The sequence below is a fragment of the Larus michahellis genome, chromosome 2 (assembly GCF_964199755.1).
Source record: "Larus michahellis chromosome 2, bLarMic1.1, whole genome shotgun sequence".
NCBI classification, from domain to species: domain Eukaryota; kingdom Metazoa; phylum Chordata; class Aves; order Charadriiformes; family Laridae; genus Larus; species Larus michahellis.
Genome location: NC_133897.1, coordinates 157,504,693 through 157,525,400, shown reverse-complemented (window position 1 = coordinate 157,525,400; position 20,708 = coordinate 157,504,693). Strand labels below are relative to the sequence as shown.

At 42.3% G+C, this 20,708-nt stretch overlaps 1 protein-coding gene across 1 annotated transcript in view; it reads right to left on the bottom strand.

Moving 5' to 3' along the window:
- Positions 1-660: 660 nt before the first annotated feature.
- The window catches only part of NSMCE2 (NSE2 SUMO ligase component of SMC5/6 complex), a 132,721-nt gene continuing 112,673 nt past the window's right edge, over positions 661-20,708 (bottom strand). Inside the window, exons 5-7 of the mRNA XM_074577817.1 lie at positions 5,267-5,367; positions 4,840-4,946; positions 661-1,037 (exon numbers count right to left, since the gene is read on the bottom strand). Coding sequence (XP_074433918.1) covers positions 878-1,037; positions 4,840-4,946; positions 5,267-5,367 — 368 coding nt within the window. The 3' untranslated portion in view covers positions 661-877. The remainder of the gene's footprint in view (positions 1,038-4,839; positions 4,947-5,266; positions 5,368-20,708) is intronic.

Sequence of the window (20,708 nt, the reverse complement as noted above, 5' to 3'; positions counted from 1 at the left end):
ATTCATATATGTAGTGCCTTATCTGCTAGATGTGTTCAGGTCAATTTAGGTAATAAATACGGAGTGTCACAGAGTTTAAGTCTTCTTTTGGATCTGTGCCCAAATGCATAGATATCTGAAGCTTGTACAAAATGAGATTGTTTTTCAGTTCAAGCCATATGGTTAAAACGTATTTGTATTATCTACAAATTAGTTATTGGAAAAAAAATTGTAAATAACTGTAGTCTCCTAACCTACAGTATTAAGGTAGAGCCCTCTGGGACTTCCAAACACAAAAAACCTGAAATAAAAGCTTCTGAATCTCAAAAGAAAAGCCTAAGTTAGGGCAGAGCGTTCAATAATTGTGAGAACGAGGCCAAGATCCTCAAAGGTGAGTGGTAATTTTGTGTGTCCACACACAAGGTACAGATATGCAGCCCTTCCTGCAAATTAAGCTCTATTGAAGTTTCCCGAGGTTCGTGTTCAAACACGGATGTGCTCCCAAGCAGGTATATGACCTGGGTAAATCCTTGGCCGGAGTGCCCTACTCCGAGTACTCCCAGCAGTTAAGGAGACAGGAACAGAACTATCTGCAATACTGAGCAAAGCACTCGCTCTTACATGCCAGCAGAATCTGCATCTCTAATATGCGGAAAAAATTAGCACACTGACAAGGAAGGGTAAATGCTGCAAAACATGTTTTATTTATCGAATGCAAGCTTTTAGAATTTCAGGAAGGTTAAAAAAAACAAGTTAAACTGGAATTCCTCATATTGGGCAGTTTAAAAAATGCTTTCAGTTACAGCTGAGACCTTCAACTTTGCCTATAAATGAAACACTTTAAATAACAATCAGTTACACAACCCACTTACAATCAGCAGCTTATCTCACAAGACCTCTAACAACAAATTTTCTTTGTGGCAGCAGCGTGTCCAGCTGACTTCTCCAGTGTTGACCAGCTTTGTTTATTCTGACTGTCAATCGCTCTTTTAAGTGCTTCATCTGGCACAAGATCTGATTCTTTTACATCAGCATGGCTACAGCCAATTTTAGGGCATCTGTTAAAAAGAAACGAGAGACTCCATTAAATCGGAAGAATTGTATTTGTCAGATATAGGCTCTTACATAACATCTGCTGGTTTATTGTATTTATCTGGGATTCACTCTGTCTGTCAGTGCCTCGCTACCTCTTTTCCTCTTCACCAGCTCTCTGTGGGGAAAAATAAATCCATTTATCTAAACTGGTGGGAATCAACAGCTGAAGGAAGGCAGGAACACAGCGAGAGACGGAGCCTATCACCTGTAGATCACTCTCTCGCTTCACGTACACAAGCTGCCTCTATCAGTAACGATACCAGCATCACGTGGACATTTTCCTGTGTTGCTTTCTCTCTTTGCAGTCCTCTCCAAACTGCAGGTAACTACCTTGTTAATCTGCATCGGAGAAATATAATCGTCACTGATATAAAAATACGGAAATTAATTTCTAGGGAAACAGATAAAAGAGAATGAGGCTTGCAAAGGCTGGCTGGTGAATCAGTGAACTAGCTGGTTGGTGTAAAAATTTACCTGGCCTTTTATGAACTGAGAAAGCACCGAAAGGAGAGATGGGGTCAAATTAGCAGCCTCTAAATGATAATCAAATACAAAATGCCTTACAACTACTTGAAACAGCCAGATAAAGACAGCAGGGTGAAAGATATTCCAGGACCAAAGGTCATTTTCCTTTGGCAGTGGCCCAGATGTGCACAGATGGTACCTCTAGTCAGAAATAACACTTTTCCTGAAGTTTTCCTCTATTAGAAGTAACTTTTGTCTGAGGCGCTGAACTTATTTACACTCAGCACTCATAGCTTTTTCTCCAGATTTGTTCACAGCTTACTGTGTTTGTCATGGATAAGTCACTTAATTGCTCTGTGCCTCAGTTTTCCCATTTATCACCTTATTAGAGCAATAGCTTGGCAGATTAATGAATAACAAGTGCTCAGAAAGCTTCTCACGTTTCCTGTAAGCATAAAGCATTAGTCGGTCCTTCCAGGCAGTGGAAAATAGTGAGCGAACCAGGACACGTAAGAGTTGCCTAAAGGAGCGTACGGCGAGTCTATCAGCGCAAAGCGGGTGGCTGTGCGTGTGTCAGCCGAGGAGCTGACTCTGGGCCAGCGCACTGCCCGGCGTGACAGCGGGATCCTGGGAATCCGAACTGGAAAGTGCGTGTGAGGAAACAGCTGCTTCCACAAGTCCAGAGCGAGCAACAGCTTTGATTTCAGAGGCAGGATAGAGTTGAGCCCCCCAACCACAACTCTGCTCTCTCAAAATACCTGCTTCCACCTGAATATCGACGGCAGGAGCGCGGTCATAGAATCATGGAATCATGGAATTGTTTGGGTTGGAAGGGACCTTAAAGATCACCTAATTCCAACCCCCTGCCATGGGCAGGGACACCTCCCACTAGACCAGGCTGCTCAGAGCCCCTTCCAGCCTGGCCTTGAACACTTCCAGGGATGGGGCATCCACAGCTTCTCTGGGCAACCTGTGCCAGTGTCTCACCACCCTCACAGTAAAGAATTTCTTCCTAATATCTAATCTAAATCTCCCCTCTTCCAGTTTTAAACTGTCCCCCTCATTGTATCACCCCACTCCCTGATAAAGAGTCCCTCCCCATCCTTCCTGTAGGCCCCCTCAGGTACTGGAAGGCCGCTATAAGGTCTCCCCGGAGCCTTCTCTTCTCCAGGCTGAACAACCCCAACTCTCTCAGCCTGTCCTCACAGCAGAGGTGCTCCAGCCCTCTGATCATCTTTGTGGCCTCCTCTGGACCCGCTCCAACAGGTCCATGTCCTTCCTGTGCTGAGGACTCCAGAGCTGGACGCAGAACTGCAGGTGGGGTCTCACCAGAGTGGAGTAGAATCAACCAGGACCACCACCAGAACATGTGTTCTCAAATGGGGAACTTGTTGCATCAACTGGCCCGTCTTCCCACCGCAGCAGACTATGGTTTTTCAAAACTGTCTGCATTTTCATGAGAAAGATTAAAATGACAGCAGGTCAGTGAGACTGGGCAGAGAAAACCAAGCAGTCTTTCTTAACTTAGTTACAGAGAAGCCACGTTATTGCTGTGCTTGTGCTCTTCTCGCATGCTGGAATAACTGCTGTAAAAATGGTGAGGTAGCAAGCTAAAAACTCAAAATTAAGAACTTCCAGGATTCAGACTGCACACATATCTTCAGTTTGGGTATAGGGTATTTTTTAAAGCTAAATGTTGTACAGTTTACATGATTATTTTTTTTACTCTATATTTTCTTTAAGTCTTTAATTTCTTAAAAGGTAAAATAAAAATTCAGCCATGCGCACCTATTAGATTTTCACCAGTGCTGACACTTTTGATTCACCACAACAGCCCCTGCTACCATGGCATTTTCCTGATGGATTTAACAACACAGAGAATTATTTAGATATGAACATCCTAAATTCAGTTCCATATCACAGAAGGTATTTTTGTCACGGTTTGGGGCTGTTGAGCACATGCTTCCTAGCCTGTCCCTATCCTCAAGAACGCTCACGTTCTTCTCTCCAAGTTGTGAGCTAGTTCCCAACTCCCATTCATTTTTCATTCAAATTTCTGTCCACCTATATTGCTGGTTTTGTCGTTATTCCCCCTATATTGCACCCAGTCCACTTTTTCTCCCTAGACCTCATAACACAGGCAAGGTACTTCTGTCTCGTCCTTCGGGCTGTCTTGACGCTAAGGTAGTGGCTGGGCACCCCAGCTGATGCTTGATTTCACAGCGGTGCTTTGCTGTAGCCAGGAAAGAGTGTGGAATAAAAAGTCCCACTCCACCTTTGTATCCCCATGGCGGAGTACGTAGAGTCTAACAGAAACTGAAGAGCAAGGGAGGGAGGAAGTAAGCTGCCTGTGGAATTATCTCTGGGGAAATCAGGTTGCTGGTCTCCGACAGACCTTCCTGACCACATGCAAACTGCACATTTATTAAAAAATCCACAACTGGTAAGTTTCCATGGGGTCATCATGCACAAAGCATGAGGCTCTAGCACATATGGTGTAAAAACAAATGTGAAATTAATGATGAAAGGATACATCCTTTAAACTTGCTCTAAAAAGTGATTGAGCTCCTTTTCTTCTCTCTTTTTTTTTTTTTTTGTTTAAAATCAAAACCATTTGAAACTTACCGGGGAGAATTTAATGTTTAAAAATTCAAGTGTTACATCTTTTCATTCAAGAAAATATGTCCTGTGCAGAAAGTGGCAGGCTGCTTTGATGATATAAAGTAAGAATTATTTAATTGCATCCTCGTAGGAACTGCACGATCCTGTCTGATCATTCTTAAAGCTCTGTCTGATCATTCTTAAACCCCGTACTACCTAAAAAGTTGTGTTTTAATATTTCTCACTTTAACACTCATTTATGTGTTTTACTCTTTCTCAGTTGTACTGGAATATAACTGCAAAAAAGGGTGCAAAGAAGAGATGTTTATTTTTTTTCATTAACTTCGGGGCTTGCTAAATGAGCAGCGGGAACAAAATGAGCGACTAAATTTCAAGAAGCTGAAGTTTCTCTTTGTTGATCATGGCTACACAAAATCTCTTTGCTTCTGTCGCGCAGGTACTGTGAGTAGCTGTAACTTCCCCACACGCTTCCTGAATGTTTCCTTACACATTGTTTTCATTAAAAAGAAAAGCTCCTTCACGTGTCCAGTACTAATGAGGAGACTGTGACTTGGGCAGACACTGAAGTATTACTTCCTGCAGCCTTGCCAATCCAAATACATTTCCTAGAACAAGTGGAGTAAAATTCCACTTACACAGCAAAGCAAATAGCTTTTCCACACGTTCTTGTTAGCTTACCGGACTTTTTTCTTTTGCTGCTTTCGAGTCTGGATGATTTTTAGAATGGCGTCTTCTTCGTAAGTATGTCCACAGACTTTGTTTCGAACCGGCCTCTTCATTTCCATCTGTAATCAATAAGGTTTGATATAAAGGAACTGACAATGCCCATGAAAATGCTTCTTATGAGGTTTTATGTAAAACAGCAGGAAGCGCATTTGCCATTCATACATGGCGTCCCACTCCAATCATGGGGTCAGGTCCTGCGTGGTAAACTGCATTCCTGCTTATGTGGGGGTTTTTCCTCAGCAATGTTGCTCTTCTCTGACAATGCTTGCCATTTATACTGCCTGATTTTTAACAAGTATTGCAGGTTTGTAGTAAACAATCCAGCGAAGAATATGAAATAACTATTTCCCAATCGATTATAGCAGCAGTGATAACATACCTGTGTAATGGGACAAATAAAGTTCATCTGACTCTGAGTCACAGCTATATCTTCATCGATTTGTTCAATGGCCTCATTATCATTATCTGATTGATGACAAACTACAAAAGGAAACAAGAAAATTTTCATTTAATATTTAATATAGATAGCAAATACCTAAAACAAGCAAATAAAATCCAGCATTTGCCAAGTGTTATCTCGCAGTGATATCTAAGATGCCACAATACACTTCCTACCACTCCCTGAACAAGATACTGCAAAAAATACTGTACTATAGTCGCTGTTAGAAAATGTGGATTTTTAAGTGGTGACCACTTGTGTGTGTGTGTGTGTGGCTATTTATAGCCAATGCTGGAAAGGAGGGCTGGGAAGGAAAGCAAGCTGGCCTGAATATAGGCAAAGCCTTTGGTATTCTCTGTCCAAGTTCACCAAAAAACAGTAACACGCAGATGAGTCCCCAAAATCTAACAAAGGATGAGGTGGCGCTTTGCAGATTTGGCAGTCCTATCCTCAAGATCAGTTTGTCCTTGAATGTCATAAATGGGCTTGCTATATAGCCTGTACACACAGTATATACTTTGAAAGGAATTTGTACTATTTATCATGATGCGTAATTCGTAAAGTGATGCCATTGTATTTTAACAAGACTGTAATTACTGAAAAACAAAAGCCAAGACAGCGTTACTTGAGATGGACAACAGAAACGTTATTGAAGTAACATTAAGGAGGAGGGGCAGAGTGAAATACTGAAATCTCGCAGAAAACACCCAATGACCCAATGCCAGGGAAGGAGGAGCAGACAAACAAGAAGAAATCCACCTTGAGCTAGAGAAGATGCAGGTCCCCACCTTTACCAGAAGAAGAAGGCAAGGTGTAAGCAACCCTGCTCACCCAGGGGCACGCCAGCCCAGGGTTCCACGCAGTCAAAACTGAGACACAGGAGCCGCTAAGGAGGACATATATTGCTAAGTATAACCTTAATAAATCTATACATGTTATTTTACCTTTACCTAACTTTGCTGTTATTGTGAATCTAGGCTTTTAGTTGAATGCATTTGTTTATCTTTAAAACTCATCTGGCAATAATAGCAAATTTGACACCTGCCATAACTTCCCATTCCTTTGGGGTAGTTCTGCAATGTTTTTGCAGTGGTGCCCTGGGGCGCAGTCCTCGAGGTGTCCCATGCTGAACAGAACGTTTTTCTCTCTAGCTGCACAAGCCAGTTTGCAATGTAGTAACATGGGGTTTGGAGAAGATGAAATCCTTCAGTGGCCTGTGTGGGCTTTGACTGCCAAGGGGGCAGTGAGAAACACAAGTGAACACGGAGGGTTTAGAGTTACTTCAGGATTTGCCTTCTACAAAGTCTCAGCCGTGGTTCCCTTTGCTGCTATTGCACGCTATCAGCTGATCTTCCCATCTTTGCATCCCTGGTAGTCAGTCTTCCACATCTGTTAAGGACCAGTGTTTCCTAACTCAGGGTCAGTCCTGCATGCCTGTATAATGCCATCACCTTCCGGGTGATAACACCAGAGATGGCTCTGGGAGCAATCACAGTCTCTCACACCCAGTCTAGACCGAGCATGCTGCCATGTGAGCCGGCGCATCTCTGGCTGAGGTACTCTTGGCATCGGGATTGCAGCCATCGCTCCACCGCAGCACCTCTCGGTGTGCTGGTTTTATTTGCATATTTTTCCCTCCTCCTTAACAGAGCTTGCCCTTCTCCCCATTCCAATATACCAAGAGTTTTCCAAGCATTCGGGAATGTTTCTGACCCAGATACTCCTGTAAATACTTAGGAAATACTCAGGGTATCAAAACATCAAGGGTATTTCTGTTTCTACTACTAAGACCTCACTCAATCAATAGGGTGTGGATACAGAGGGAAAAAGAGCTCAAATGTCAATGTCAATAATAATTTTAAGGCTTTCATCTCCAAGAACATTAACATACATTTATCAGATCCTTACCTCCCTAACAAAAGTAAACACTTGCAAATCAGAAGGAAAAAGTGGGCACAATTTAACTGTAAATAAATTGCAATGGTATAGAGATGAGAAAAAGACTTGCATCAGTTACTAGTTTTCAGAAAAGAACACCTGTCACATATTATTCTTACATTGCTCATATATAAGGTTTATTCTCTCATAAACACATAGTATTTTGGAGAAAATACAACTTGGGGGGCGACAAATGTGGGGTTTTTTAAATGAAGCTTTTAAAATACAAATCAATGGGTGAAACCCCACTGAGACAGCAACGCCAAACAACATTGCAAATACTGGTAGGTGCCAGCTTCTGCATGGGCTGCTTTATTTAAGTACCTACTGATTTTTTTCCCTATAGATTCAGAATTTCCTTATCTTCACGTATCTGCAAATTTTGACATACTGCAGCTCTAATCTTTCCCGCTGAAAACATCTGGAAACTCACATTTTTCTATGTTGTATTTTGTTTCTACTCGTGAACTCGGCACATAGTTCCAGTGTACCAGCGCACCACGTCGGTCAATGAAGTCAGAACACAGCAGTAGTAGCAAGATGTAGGACAGGTGATCGTTTACAAAGGATATACTTTTTGTATCAATATGTAGATGCCAAGGGAGGTGGGCAAAGTCTTAAAATGTGGGGCTTGTGCCTTTGATTTTGCTTTTAAAGCTCATCACTCCAAGTCAGGCACGTAAGCGGCCTCTTCTGGAAGAGCGCTCACCTCGCGGAGCACCTTCTGACTTTGCTAAGGAGTCACCGCTTCACTGTTCACTTCTGGGGGTGCTCCCTCAGGTACCCACACCAGAATTTAGGGGACCATGTTGAAGCATCCAAGTTTGAAAATACGAGCTCAAGCTTGGGTTCTGGTGCTTGAGTCTCCCCTGAGGGCTGAGGGCCTCTAAATTATGTGAACTAAATGCCAGGCTGGGTTTACCTCTTTCTTGTACTGGCTTTGGAGGTGATTTAGATGCCTCATGTTTAATGGCTGAAATTCCACGAGTGGAGACCCGCTCCTTGTAGGTGGGACATATTCATCTCCCTGGATTCAAATCATCGTCTTGCTGCAACCTTATCTTAAATGCTTCAGGTTGCACTTCATTTGCAACGATTTTGTATACGGTCTACCAGACTGGGGCCCTGGTTTCAAGAGGTTATCACAGGACAAATGAATAATTATTTAAACTATTTCCTTTTCATAGGCAGCTAATATTTTTAATAATAAATATGCAAGACAGGGATGATGCAAGTGATACCTCAAACATGTCAATAGCAAATTAGCATAAATCAGATAAACCACCCACAGATTTGTTGTTATTGCTTGATGTTCTAGATTACAGGAGGAGAGAGGAAAATAACTTTTTTGAATTACAGTAGATTTTCCAGAGACAAAATTATGCAAGATACACATACGTCCCGAACTGGTCAGTCAGCTGCTCTGAACTGTAAATCTACACCTGTAAACTCATATTGGAACACGTTTTTATTAAGGGCAAAGGGATTTTTTACCAAATGAAATGTATGAAAGTTTGGAGGATATAACTTGCCAGTCTGACTATTCTACAGAAAGAAGAAATAAAAACACCGGGTCATACATATTTCAGCTAAGTCAGGTTACATTTTTGTAAAATTGAGTTTTCCTTGCGAATTAAAACCAGATGCAGAAAACACTAAGTTATTGTTCCTGAAATTCAGATGTTGCCTTAAGTAACAGAAGTACATGCATCTATTTTGGTAGTCTGAGAGATTACATTTTAAGAGCATTAAGACTTTCTATTTTTCCATTCCAGCCAATTGAAACCTGTTATGAGTATTAGGAGCACATTTTCTATCTGGCTATCTCAGCAACGATGTTTACAGCTAATTAGTGCCCACTGTTGTAATAAAACTGCATTCTCATAAAGGTATCTATTTTTGGTAACACATCATAATGAATTTTGCAACTGCCAACTGTTTTTTACTTATTCAATTTTAATTAAAAGCTGGTAGCACTTTATATCTCTATCACTTTCATCTCTTGATAAAAATGTGACTAATATGCCTCAGCTCAGTTTTTACCTACTCTGCAGAGAGAGACTGAGAACTTTTAAGCCAACTTTTAAAAATAAGAAAACCATAGTGTGGAGACATTAACTGCTATATTGTGAGTTATATTAAGCATGGCTAGTATACATACTAAAAAAGCACTAGAAGGATCCTCTCCGTTGTCGCTTGTGTGACAGACAGACTCCTGTCTGCTCACTGCTTCCAGTGCCAACAACCTCCTCTACACAATTCCTGTTCCTCTAAGGCGGCAAAGTTTGCCTTAACCTGGCCTTGAGTGAATACGTGTTGCAACGTAAACTTAATGGATTTCTTTCCTCTCTCTGCCTCCTCACCTGCCATCAGTCAAAGGCTAATCCCGGAAATCAAAGGGTAATGTTAAGCATGGAGGATTGAGTCTTTGTAAGCCTGAGCCACCAGACAGACAAGGTCTTGGCTCCCAAGAGGGTCTATTGTACTGCTGACTCTTTAGAAATAACAGCAACTCAGCCAGGCTGGGAAAAATCCTATCCCGGAGAGCTCCAAGAAAAACATGACTGTTATGAGGGCAAGTCAAATGCCAAGTGTTCCTGCCAGCAGGACACAGAAAATAACGAAAGGTGGGGGAGGTGAAGGACACCATCACATCCAAGAGCTGCATTCTAAGAGTCAGAGGGAGCCGGGGGCACTGCTAACACGGGCTGAGGAAGGTCCAAGGAGAAGTCTAAAGGAGGGAATGAGCCCAAACGCCGCTTTCCATGAAACACACCGCTGAGACCACCATGGGCAATGCTTAAAAGTGGGTCAGCAGGCCCATTAGTGCTCCAAATTTGGGTTAGACTTCAGATACAGAGAAGCAGATCAGAACAAGCGTCCAGTGTTTCTGCCACGGGGATGGATCCCCAGAAAATGCTGTAGGAAGAGTGAAAGAAGAGGAGAAGCACAGAGTAATACCTTCCTGGCAAACTTTCCCAGTCTCTAGCAATTTGTGGCCAAGGACTTCCTGAGTCAGAAGTAATATCTTTGTACTTAATAAGCCCCAGAGTTTTCCTCCAATGAATTTGTCTAAACTTGGAGATGGGAATTTGGGCCTGGACTTTTCAGCTTGATTAGAGACAGTTATCTTTGCTAGAAAGGTTAGCAACAGTTTAATTTTCCTTGAAACTTACCGCAGAGGCTGCAGGTCACAGTTTAATTTGATTTTTAAGGGGGAAAATAAGGTGTGCAAGCTACAGCTGCAGTCAAACAGTTCAAAGGCTTGCTGCTTTTGCCAGAGGCATGCGATAGTTTAATTTGCCAACCAAGCCAAACCAGGCTTTGCATTAAAGTACATTACAATTTGATTACTTGCTGGTGTTGCAATGCACAAGTTGATCTAAGGAAGGTGGCCTCTAACACGTTGCTCCAGATTGCAATTGCAAATTTACTCGCTCCTGCCCAGGCCAAGCAATTTGCTGGTAATTTACTGACAAGTCCCTCGTATGTGCCCTGTTTTGCACATACTTGTGTAAGAAGCACATAGACGTGCATCGGGTCAATCCAAAATAAAATGACAATCCTGTAAGTATAAGGCATTCTGATTTTCCGTGAGTGTGAAAGACAGATGAACAAATTAGCAAATTGTTAGTTCCTTTACATAATAAGAGTGGGGAAGGAAAGGACGGTATCCTGCACGAAGCAACGATCCTCTAAAAACTCCTTTAATGCCATCAAATGCCATATTTTACTGCATTTTGTCCCCCTAAGCTACAGGCCTTTTAAAATACACTGTTCCGAATGGAAACACTGTTCCCGTTTTATCTTTTCATGACCGGGTAGAGCTGGTTGATGCCAGTTTTCCAGAATGACCTTAAAATGAAGAGAGACTATGATTTGATGGAAATGTTATGGGCCACTCATTACAGAAATGCAAGTGAAGGAGACGGAAAGACACTTGAAGCTAGATACAATTTGCTGTTTAATGTATTAATAAATAAAACGTGACTAGAAATCCCACCTAGAAAAAAAAAAAAAACAAGCTCCAGAGGTGCCCCGTCAAACCTTCGACTCATTCACTATTGAAAGGAAAAGTAAGACATGGTCTTTGCCTTTAGATTTTGGGAAATTCAGACGGTTGTGCAGTGGGAGCTGTGTCCCTAGAAATGTGAACAGAAAGGATATCTTTTGATTATAAACCACGCAACTCAAACGGTTTGGTAGGCAAAGACACAGAGGCAGCTTTCTTGCTCCTTCTGTTATTGCAAACAAACATGAGAAATCCACACTTCAAAGTTCGTGGACGACATTTCAAACATGAGCTTCCTCGCCACTGTGGTCTGGACTTTGTCTGAAGAAGCTCCTGGGGGAGATGAAGCGTACCTAAAAAGATGTCATGAAGGTTCATCGGTAAGCTCAGAGGAGCCACTATTTCTGGAAAATCTAAGGCAGCCGTATTCTTCCATCTTAACTATCATCACCCACAATGGCGTGTAAACTTAATAAGCAAGTTAAACACCAAAGGCTTGCTGAAAATAAACCTAACTGATAAACAGACTACTTAAATGACCAGGAAACTCTAGGTCTACATGAAAGAGTGCCAGGCACATGACAATAGAGCAAAAGTGTTAGAGATGCCACAGTACGAGCAAAGCAAGACAAAAAATGGAATATCGTATGAGAAAAAATATACCAGACACAAGCTACTAAATTGCAAATACATGTAAAGAACATTTTTATTACTTGGGTTTTCTCCTGCTCTTCAGAAGAAAAAAGGCTGAACAATCACTGCTTCGCAGAGCATACTATATAAAGGCAATTTCCATGCTTAGAGAGCATCATTTCATATATCAGAGATTAGAAGAATATCACACACACTTGAAAAATGAAGACATTCTCTCCAGACACATGAAAGAAAAAGTTGCAAAAGATGCAACCAGAAAAAAAAAAAAAAAAAAAAAGGCCTACCATTTCATTAGAAGATGAACCACTTTCCATTACTAATGTTGTGGTCAGAATCTGGAATGTCACTGATGCAATGCTAACCATCAAATGACATGAGCATGTAGGGCTTGCCTACACAGGGAAGCTGTTGCAAAATAAGTGAGGGTGTGAGTGTAGAATGCATTTGCTCCTTGGCATTAACTCACTGTGTGGACGCTCTTATTCTGCACCAGGAGTGCCTTTTGGCTGTTTAGCCTAATCCACTTCCACAGCGGACTTGAGAAGGGCACTGTTAATGCTGGGCAGGAGTAGTGAGAGGACAGCTGTCAGTATTGACAGCAGTTTGGAGCCACATCCACTCATGCATGAGTCCTTAGCAGTCCTTGGATGGTCTGTTCCGTAAATTTAATTCACATTTTCTCAGAACAATCCATGCCAAGTATTCTCTACATATTAGCTCCCAAGCAGAAACCATGCCTATGACATCTCCGAACAAGAAGTAATACCATGTATCTTGTAACCTATACGGCTGGAGGTCGCTTTGCCCACTTCAGTATGTCATTTGTGCATTCATGTAGTCATTCACTTCTGAAAAGCTGGACTGGTGACAGATTTTCAGGTGGGGACGGAAGTGTTCAGGGTAACAGAGGGACAGAAAACAAAAAGAACAGTGATTGGGCAAGCCGACCAGGTAGCGTGGCTTCCTAGCAGCCCATCCAACAGGCTGCTATGGAACCAGGGAGCAGAAAAGCCCCTAGCTAGCCCAAATGATCACACCCCTGGAAGATTATTGTTCTGATTATCATTTCCATCTGTCTCTTCACGTTCTTCTCACAAAGCTTTTTAACAAAGACTTCGACTGCATTTCTTTCCTAAACAGCTCAGTTGAAAAACACCTTTAAAAAGTCACCAAAATGACATCCCCAGCCCTGGTGCCAGGAGAGTGGTGAATACAGACACAAAGTTTGCCACGTGTTGGGGCACAGGTAGGAATATTTATGAGGTATACAGTGAGAGGGCATGAAGCTATAATCCCTCAACATTAATCTGTTGATTTCTTGTGATTGGCGAGGATGGCACCGACTCACCAGCTGCCTGAAACCGCAGAGAGAGCAGAGGGAAGAGCCACCTCTCGCCTTCGGGAATCGGCAGGTTTGCAGCGCAGGAAACCAGCCCCACCGCCCCCTTCACCCAAAGGAAGCTGGAGAGACAGATCTGCCTCTCTCCAGCAGGAAAACAGATGTACTATATCACTCTTGAACAGAGACATGAGTACAAAGAAGAAAAAGTGAAACTGAAATGGCGGGGACAAAATATTCTTTTCTCCACCCCCTAAAATCCAATGTTGAAACGCTTTAAATAAACTTTTAGGCAAGATATTTTATTTCACAATTAATATTAATGAAGAGAGCAACATTTGCAATTCTGTTCTTAGTGATGCACTTCAACCCTTCAGAGCACTTTCTAAAACTCTTAACTACTTAAAAAATGAATTTCCTTCATTTAGAAATAGATAACATCAAGTGATTATAATTCAGTGTGCAGCGAAGCACTATATATATCCACATAACTTATTGGAGTAATATTATTAAGATGTATAAAGAGAGAAGTTGTGTTCATTTCACAAGCTTTTTCTATCAAAATTAATTTCTTCTGTATTTTACATATAAACTTTACCACTTCCGAATTCTGCAGCTCTGCACTGCCTGAAATACCTCTGCTGGCCTGGCCTCTGCGATGGGGAAGACGACCCAGCTGTCTGCACGTCACGGTCATTGCTCCAGCACCATCTCGGAGCCGGTCCCTGCTGCAGGCACTGGCTGGTACCCACTCGGGGCTGCATCTCCCGTTCTGCTCCTGCCTCTGGTCACCAGCCCACGGCCCCAGCAACCTCCTCAGAAGAGGAATTTTCCTAAAGCAATGAATCATTTGTGGAAGTAATAACACCCGATTCCTTCTTCTCGTGAACACAAAGCACTATAAAAAAGCCCAGTTTTACTCCTGTGACTGTTTCACTGGTGGAAAACTGAAGCACAGGGCAGGAACACATCCCAAGCCACCAGCACATCTGGTGTGCAAGACCGTTGTCTTTCCCATTAGACCACACTGCCTCCCCCCTGAGTAACTAAGGCTACGAACAGTTTCCAAATACATTCTTAGTGAATGCATCAGTTCCACGCTAAAAGCAAAAAATACAACATAGAAACCAATATCTTCTAGTAATTGCACAATATCTGGTTATTTATTTTGAGAAAACTAGCACTTGCGCTGAAGAACACACAGTCATCTTCTGGTAAGCCATATTCATAAAATAATGCTTCTTTGCTAAACTGCAGTCATATTCATAAAATAATGCTTCTTTGCTAAATTACACGAGAAAAGGAAAAACAAATGTCAACGTTTAATATCATATCAAAACAAGTTAAGAAATAAAACTCACAGTTTGGGGTTTTTTTAAAGAGGAACTTACAGATCTGCCATTGCTCAATCGTAAAACTGCAAGGTTTTCATTTAGGTTAAGGCAGAGTGACACATTGCGTGTGCGTGTACTAAGACATTCTGCATAAACTATGCTGCGCACACTGAGCAGATCTTCACTATAATAATCCTCGGTAAACTGTTCCCTCAAAGAAATAAAAAATGTTGTTAATCCCAATTTATACAGCATCCTCCGAAACAATGTCACGGGGCGCTTGTGCAGCTAAACATAACGCTATCATCAGTTTGGAACAGCTGAACAGTTATTTTTCTCAACCTGTCCTGTGATGTACGATTAGGCTCCTTGAATGGCAGTTGGTAGGAAAAATCTAACGCTAAAGCCCTGAGCTATAAATACTCACGGATTATAACTGCGGCAGCCTAGTAGCTTCTGATGGTAATTAGTAGTTAATTTTAAATTGGATCGATATTTATTTTAAATCCCTTTCTGCAGATTCTCATTTGCCAGGAGTATAACCGGCAGAGTGCACCTTCACTAATGCTACACACATCAGAAAATCATTACCATTCTATAGGTGTCATTTCTATAGCAGCGCATGCATTTCAGACTTCACCTTGACATTTTTGCACTGTGCAGATAACGGACAGGCTGGAAATGACGGTGCTTTCTGGCAAATGCGCTGGGAAGACTGTGAGGGGCTTAACTAAGGTCAAGCACGAGGCAAAGAAGACTTTTAAACCCTCAAGGTCTCTCTGCGTCCACACTTTCCTCTCCAGAACAGGTTTAATAGGGCAGTGAAGTGGGACGGAGAAAGGACTCGAACACCCTCGGGACAGATGCACACAGCAGCAGAAACAGGAACGGCGCAGGAGGGCAAGCAGAGCAAGGGAAACTAATGTTGAATTGATGGGACAGCAGTTTTTGCGGTGTCACTTGTGCTTCATAATACGGATAACCAGCACGTAGCTAAATCACATGGCATTCTGCACAGCCTTCATCTTTCTAGCAAAGCAGTTAACGTTATGCTCGCTGTTTCGGTCTTATAGCTATTACCAGGATGGAGTTACATTATAGTTGTCCTCTTAAGAACTATTAACTCCCCTTGCACTCTTCGGCTGGCACATCAGCTCTTGCAGAAACACATACCATCCCTACATGTAGGCTGAGAAAGATCAAGATTTTATATCTCAAAATAAACAGCTTAATGTAAGCGAAACATCCAAACTGCACGAATGAAGGAAGGAAAACACAACTGAATACAACAGAGCACACTACAGAATCACCATTTCCAGACAATGGCGATGAGGCACAGACTGTTTTTGTCAATGTTCCTTTCACATCAGAAATCAAGCAGAGCCCTGCAACCCGGAATTTAGGTTAGGTCAGTGTTACTGAGACTCGCTGGTTTGCACGGGTAATTAGGATTCCTCCTTTTCTTCACACTGGGCTACAGGTAGTAAAAATATGTGGGAATTGGGTTCAGTGACTGGAAGGAATGGAAAACCTTTAATGACAGAATCGATATAAAAAGGGAGACCATAAGAAAGATAGAGAGAGACTTTTTACTAGGGCCTGTGGTGACAGGGCAAGGGGAAATGGTTTTAAACTGAAAGAGGGTAGGTTTAGATTGGGTGTGAGGACGACGTTCTTCACTGCGCGGGTGGTTAGACACTGGAACAGGGAAGCTGTGGATGCCCCATGCCTGGAAGGGTTGGATGGGGCTTCGAGCAACCTGGTCTAGAGCAAGATGTCCCTGCCCATGGCAGGGGGGTTGGACTAGATGTCCCTACAGGTCCCTTGAACCCAACTGTTCTGTAGTATTTCCCTGATTCCAAGCTTTTATTTGCAGATACCAGCATTGGTTTGCAGCTCTCTGGGATCATGATATGTCATGCATGTCAACACTAGAACATGTTACACAATTTAGGAAATTATTAGATTAAGAAGCTGAAAAGCACTTTTAGTAAAGACCATAAAGGGACTATATCCTTAAAAAAACGGCAACAATAGAAAATGCTAGTCACAGACAAATGACACTGTTAAGCTCTGCCCGTGACAAAACACACTCAGCCTTAACTAAAATACTTCGGTGACCATATGCTTCTAGAGGCGTCCTGCAAGTTTCTTCACTGCAAAGCTGATGTACAGTGTCCCATTTCATAGAAAGGAAAACATACAGAGTATCAAAAGGGTTCTTCAGAGGGCACATACTTGAATAATACATAATTCTAGCCAGAGAGTAGAGGGGAATCTGGAAAACAGCAGCGAGTTGCATGCAGATTTTGTAAACATAGGAAATGATCGCTTCAGAACTTTCAGCTGCTTCAGGTGCCATCCGCCCATGTATGACAAACCGAACAGGGAAGAGTCACCGTGTTAGTGACACCCACAGGTATGTGGAAAGGGCAGTCATTGAGCAGTAAGCAGAGTTCCTTGGGAAGTGACAGTCTTTGCAATCACGCATTCCTGGGTTACTACATTTGGCCTCTGGCTTGTACAGCACAGAGCTTGAAACCAGGAGCTCGATTATCACTGACAATGCTGATCTGGAATTTCAGGAATGGGTTGTAGTGGGTCCCGGGGAGCAAACAGCATTTACGAAGGGAAGAAGCACTCTATACCTTTGCCAACAGAGAATGTTATGCTGCTCCGAGATGTTGCAAGAGCATGCAAGCAGTGTGGGAAAAGTGCAAACAGAGCTGGCGCGGTGGCAACTACAAACGGCATCATGTTATTTACCATGGGGGGCAGGAAAATGTATGGAATTCCACACCACTCAGTGCCTGAAAATATTCTTCAGCAAATTATTAAACAATTCAGCTGTAAGCAGCTAAAGGGTAACATGGGAGTTAGAGACAGTCAATATGTTTCTTGCCAGATCAAACCATGCCAAACTGATCTATCCTGCTTCTCTGATAGATTAACTGTCCCTACTGGACAAGAGAACTCAGCTAACATACATATGCTGATTTTAAATACAGCTTTTGATGTGCTCCAGATGACGTTCTCCCAAGCAAACTAAAGGAATTAGTATAGATCTTCACCCGGATCCGGGAAACAACACAATAACTAAGCTTCCTTCTGATTACAGTTTCTTTTTTTCTAAAACAGATCACTGGTGTAACAATCATTACAGCGATGCCGAAAAACCGTAACAGAGTTCAAACAAGACTGTACAAGACTCTATACACATTCATGAAAAGACAGTTTCTGGCATTGCAGAGCTACAGTCTAAGCAATCAGGACAGACAAGGAAAATATCTTACCAGCACTGTCAGAGATGGGAAACTGAGGCAGAAAAAGATTAAGAGCCCGATTCTCAAATGAGCTCAGCATATTTGTTGCTGAGCTTGCTTGAAATTCTCGCCATAATCAACATCATGGAAATCACTAGATGTTGAGCTCCTTTGAAAATCAAACTTCAATATGAAAATTTGGCCCAGAGGTCTTGTGAAAATCTACATCAAGAGGCTCACCCAAGGTCACCCAGGAAGTCGGTGGCAGGGCTGGGAACTGAACTCACATCTTCTGACTCCCACTCTGGTGCATAACTAATGTCACTCTGCGTTCTGTTTTAATTAGCTTTTGGGAGATCTCAAACCAGAGAACACTGTTGAAATGAAAGAAAAGAAAACCCTCGCAAGTGCATTCAGTTTTCCTTTCAGAAGTATCTGCACAATGGGCTGCCAGTGACTCACAAGCAGTAGGGATTTCTAACTCCTTTAACCGGCTTCTCTTTTCCTTTGAGAAGATAAATGGTTTGTTGTTTACTTCTCATATATAAAGGGATTCATTGGAGAACTGTTCATTTTTTCTCTAATGATATTTTTTTCAGCTTGCACTATGCCTCTGACCCATACAAATATTTTTCCAGTGACAAATGAGGATAGAAAAAGGAAGCCTGCAGAGTGCAAAGGCTCCCAAGGATTAGTAGACAACCTCTGGGGCAAGGAGTGGAGACTTATGCTATTGCTTATTATTACTACATTTTTCCCTAGGTAGAGAGAGTTGTTTGAAGTGGTTTCCTTGCTAATGCAGTGGCAGAGCAAACTATTTACTTTGCATGTATATGTGGTTGCTTCAGTACCTCTCTTGCTGTTCCTGTGGAACACCTAAGATGCACTGGTTTCAGCAGTCCACAAGTTCTTTCTGGAACATCCAAATTCTTCATATTTTCCCTGGCTTTGGTGGCATCCATAGGTCTCTAAGCATCTTCCCTGACAAGCTGTTGTCAGAGAACTACTCCAGCCAGCTCAAGAACAACAGAATATAGAAAATTATAATAAAGTTGGAGTCTGTAGCAGCTTCTTTCAGCCCAACGCACTCTGCTAAAACCTAGAGGTGGCATTATTTTGTCAAAGACAGAATAATAGGTTAGTATTTCTCTTCATATTTTTGCCATCAAAAGCTTTAGCCTCCTTTCCTGGTAAAGACTATGCAGGTTGGTATGTTGGAAGAGCTCTTCAAAAGGAGGAGCAGGTCATTTCCTCAGCTCTCTGACCCTGATACGTTGCCTGTGATGACAGGAGACTTCTGAATTCACTTTATTGTATGCTGGGAATCTCACTGATAAAAGCCGATGAGAATTTTGCCCACTTTTCCTCAGACAGAAAGCTACCTGGTGGATAGAAACAGAACAGACAGTTGGAGATCTCATAAAAAAGGAGCTGCTGGGTTCATTATTCCCAGATTTCTGTCAAAAGTAGAGAAATGGCTTGCTTTCCTCTTTCCAACTTTCAGTCTTCTTGTACCTCTTTAGGGCTATTTTCAAATCTGCTGCCTACTTTGGGGTATGTTTCTCTGGGGCTCAGAACAGTATCTTACTTCTCTGTCAAAAGCACCTTCCACCTTTCTTCGTCGTCATTTTCTCTGCTGCAGGTTTATGTGTCCAGCTGTGTCGTGGTTTGGGCTGGCCTGGCCACTGAAACAAGCTGCAAAGCTGTCCAAGTTTAAAAACAACTTTACCTAGAAAAGCCAAGAAACACTTCACCGAAGACTCGGTATGTGAAGCAAACAGATGATGGAGTGAGAGAGATGGTGTACAAGCAGCATGTTTGTTTCTACAGATTAGCTGGGCATACAGTTTCTACTTATAGAGCATTTTTAGTTTCTTTTAATCAGTAAAAAGATATTACTAGCTTTAGTTTAGCACTGTTTCAGGGATTAGTAGTGTTTCTACAATGGAAGTCATTAAGGTTGAGGGAAGGCAAATTCATTGTACATGGCTCCCTTCCTTCTGGACAGTGTTTCTCACGTAAGGGACGGCACAAGGAAAAGCAAAGGGACGTTTAGGGGACAATGGAGGTCGGCAGCGCTGCCCAGGCAGAGGGGAAGTGGGTGACTCCACCAAGTTGCAGAGCGCGCAGCTGGGTGCGGCGGCAGATGGAAGGTCCTCACGGGTAAAGCACTCCCAGAGCCTGCTCCTGCAAGAGTCCTATCTGTCAGGTTCCTTTTTTTCCATCTTATCTGTCTCTTGTCTTAATCCACACCCTCCTTTTCTTGTATGGCTTTCTCATTGTCTTGTCTCACTTATCTTGGATGGCAAGCATTCTGGGGCAGGGAGCGCATCTTTACATAGTAAAGAGGTAGCGCTTTTATGGCACTATACGCATAATTAATTGTAATTAATTCAGTATATAAAGTGAACCTTTTCAAATAAGCATTAAAAATCAGTTGTCTAGAAGAGGGATCTCTTCAGTTAATGAAAAACATTACTGAAAATCTTGGGGTTAACCTTAAAGCGTATGCTTAAAACAAACCACGGCCACTGTTGAACACGCGGGTTGCACATGTTCTGGAATGCTGATTGAGCAGGCTTATGTGGGATCATCCAACACCTTTGCAAGCTGATGAATCTGAATAATTAAGCTCTCCCTCATTACAGGTCTCCAAAGCAGGTCTAATCTAAGACTAATCAGGTCTCCACAAGAGTAAAGTTCACGCCGGAGACAAGAATAAATCTCTGACTAATTGGGTGTTTTGATCAGCTGGATTTGGTAAACTAAGGCTGCATTTCAGATATCAGTATTGACCATGTACAATATTATGTGCTGCCATAGAAGTTATGCGTTCTGCTGT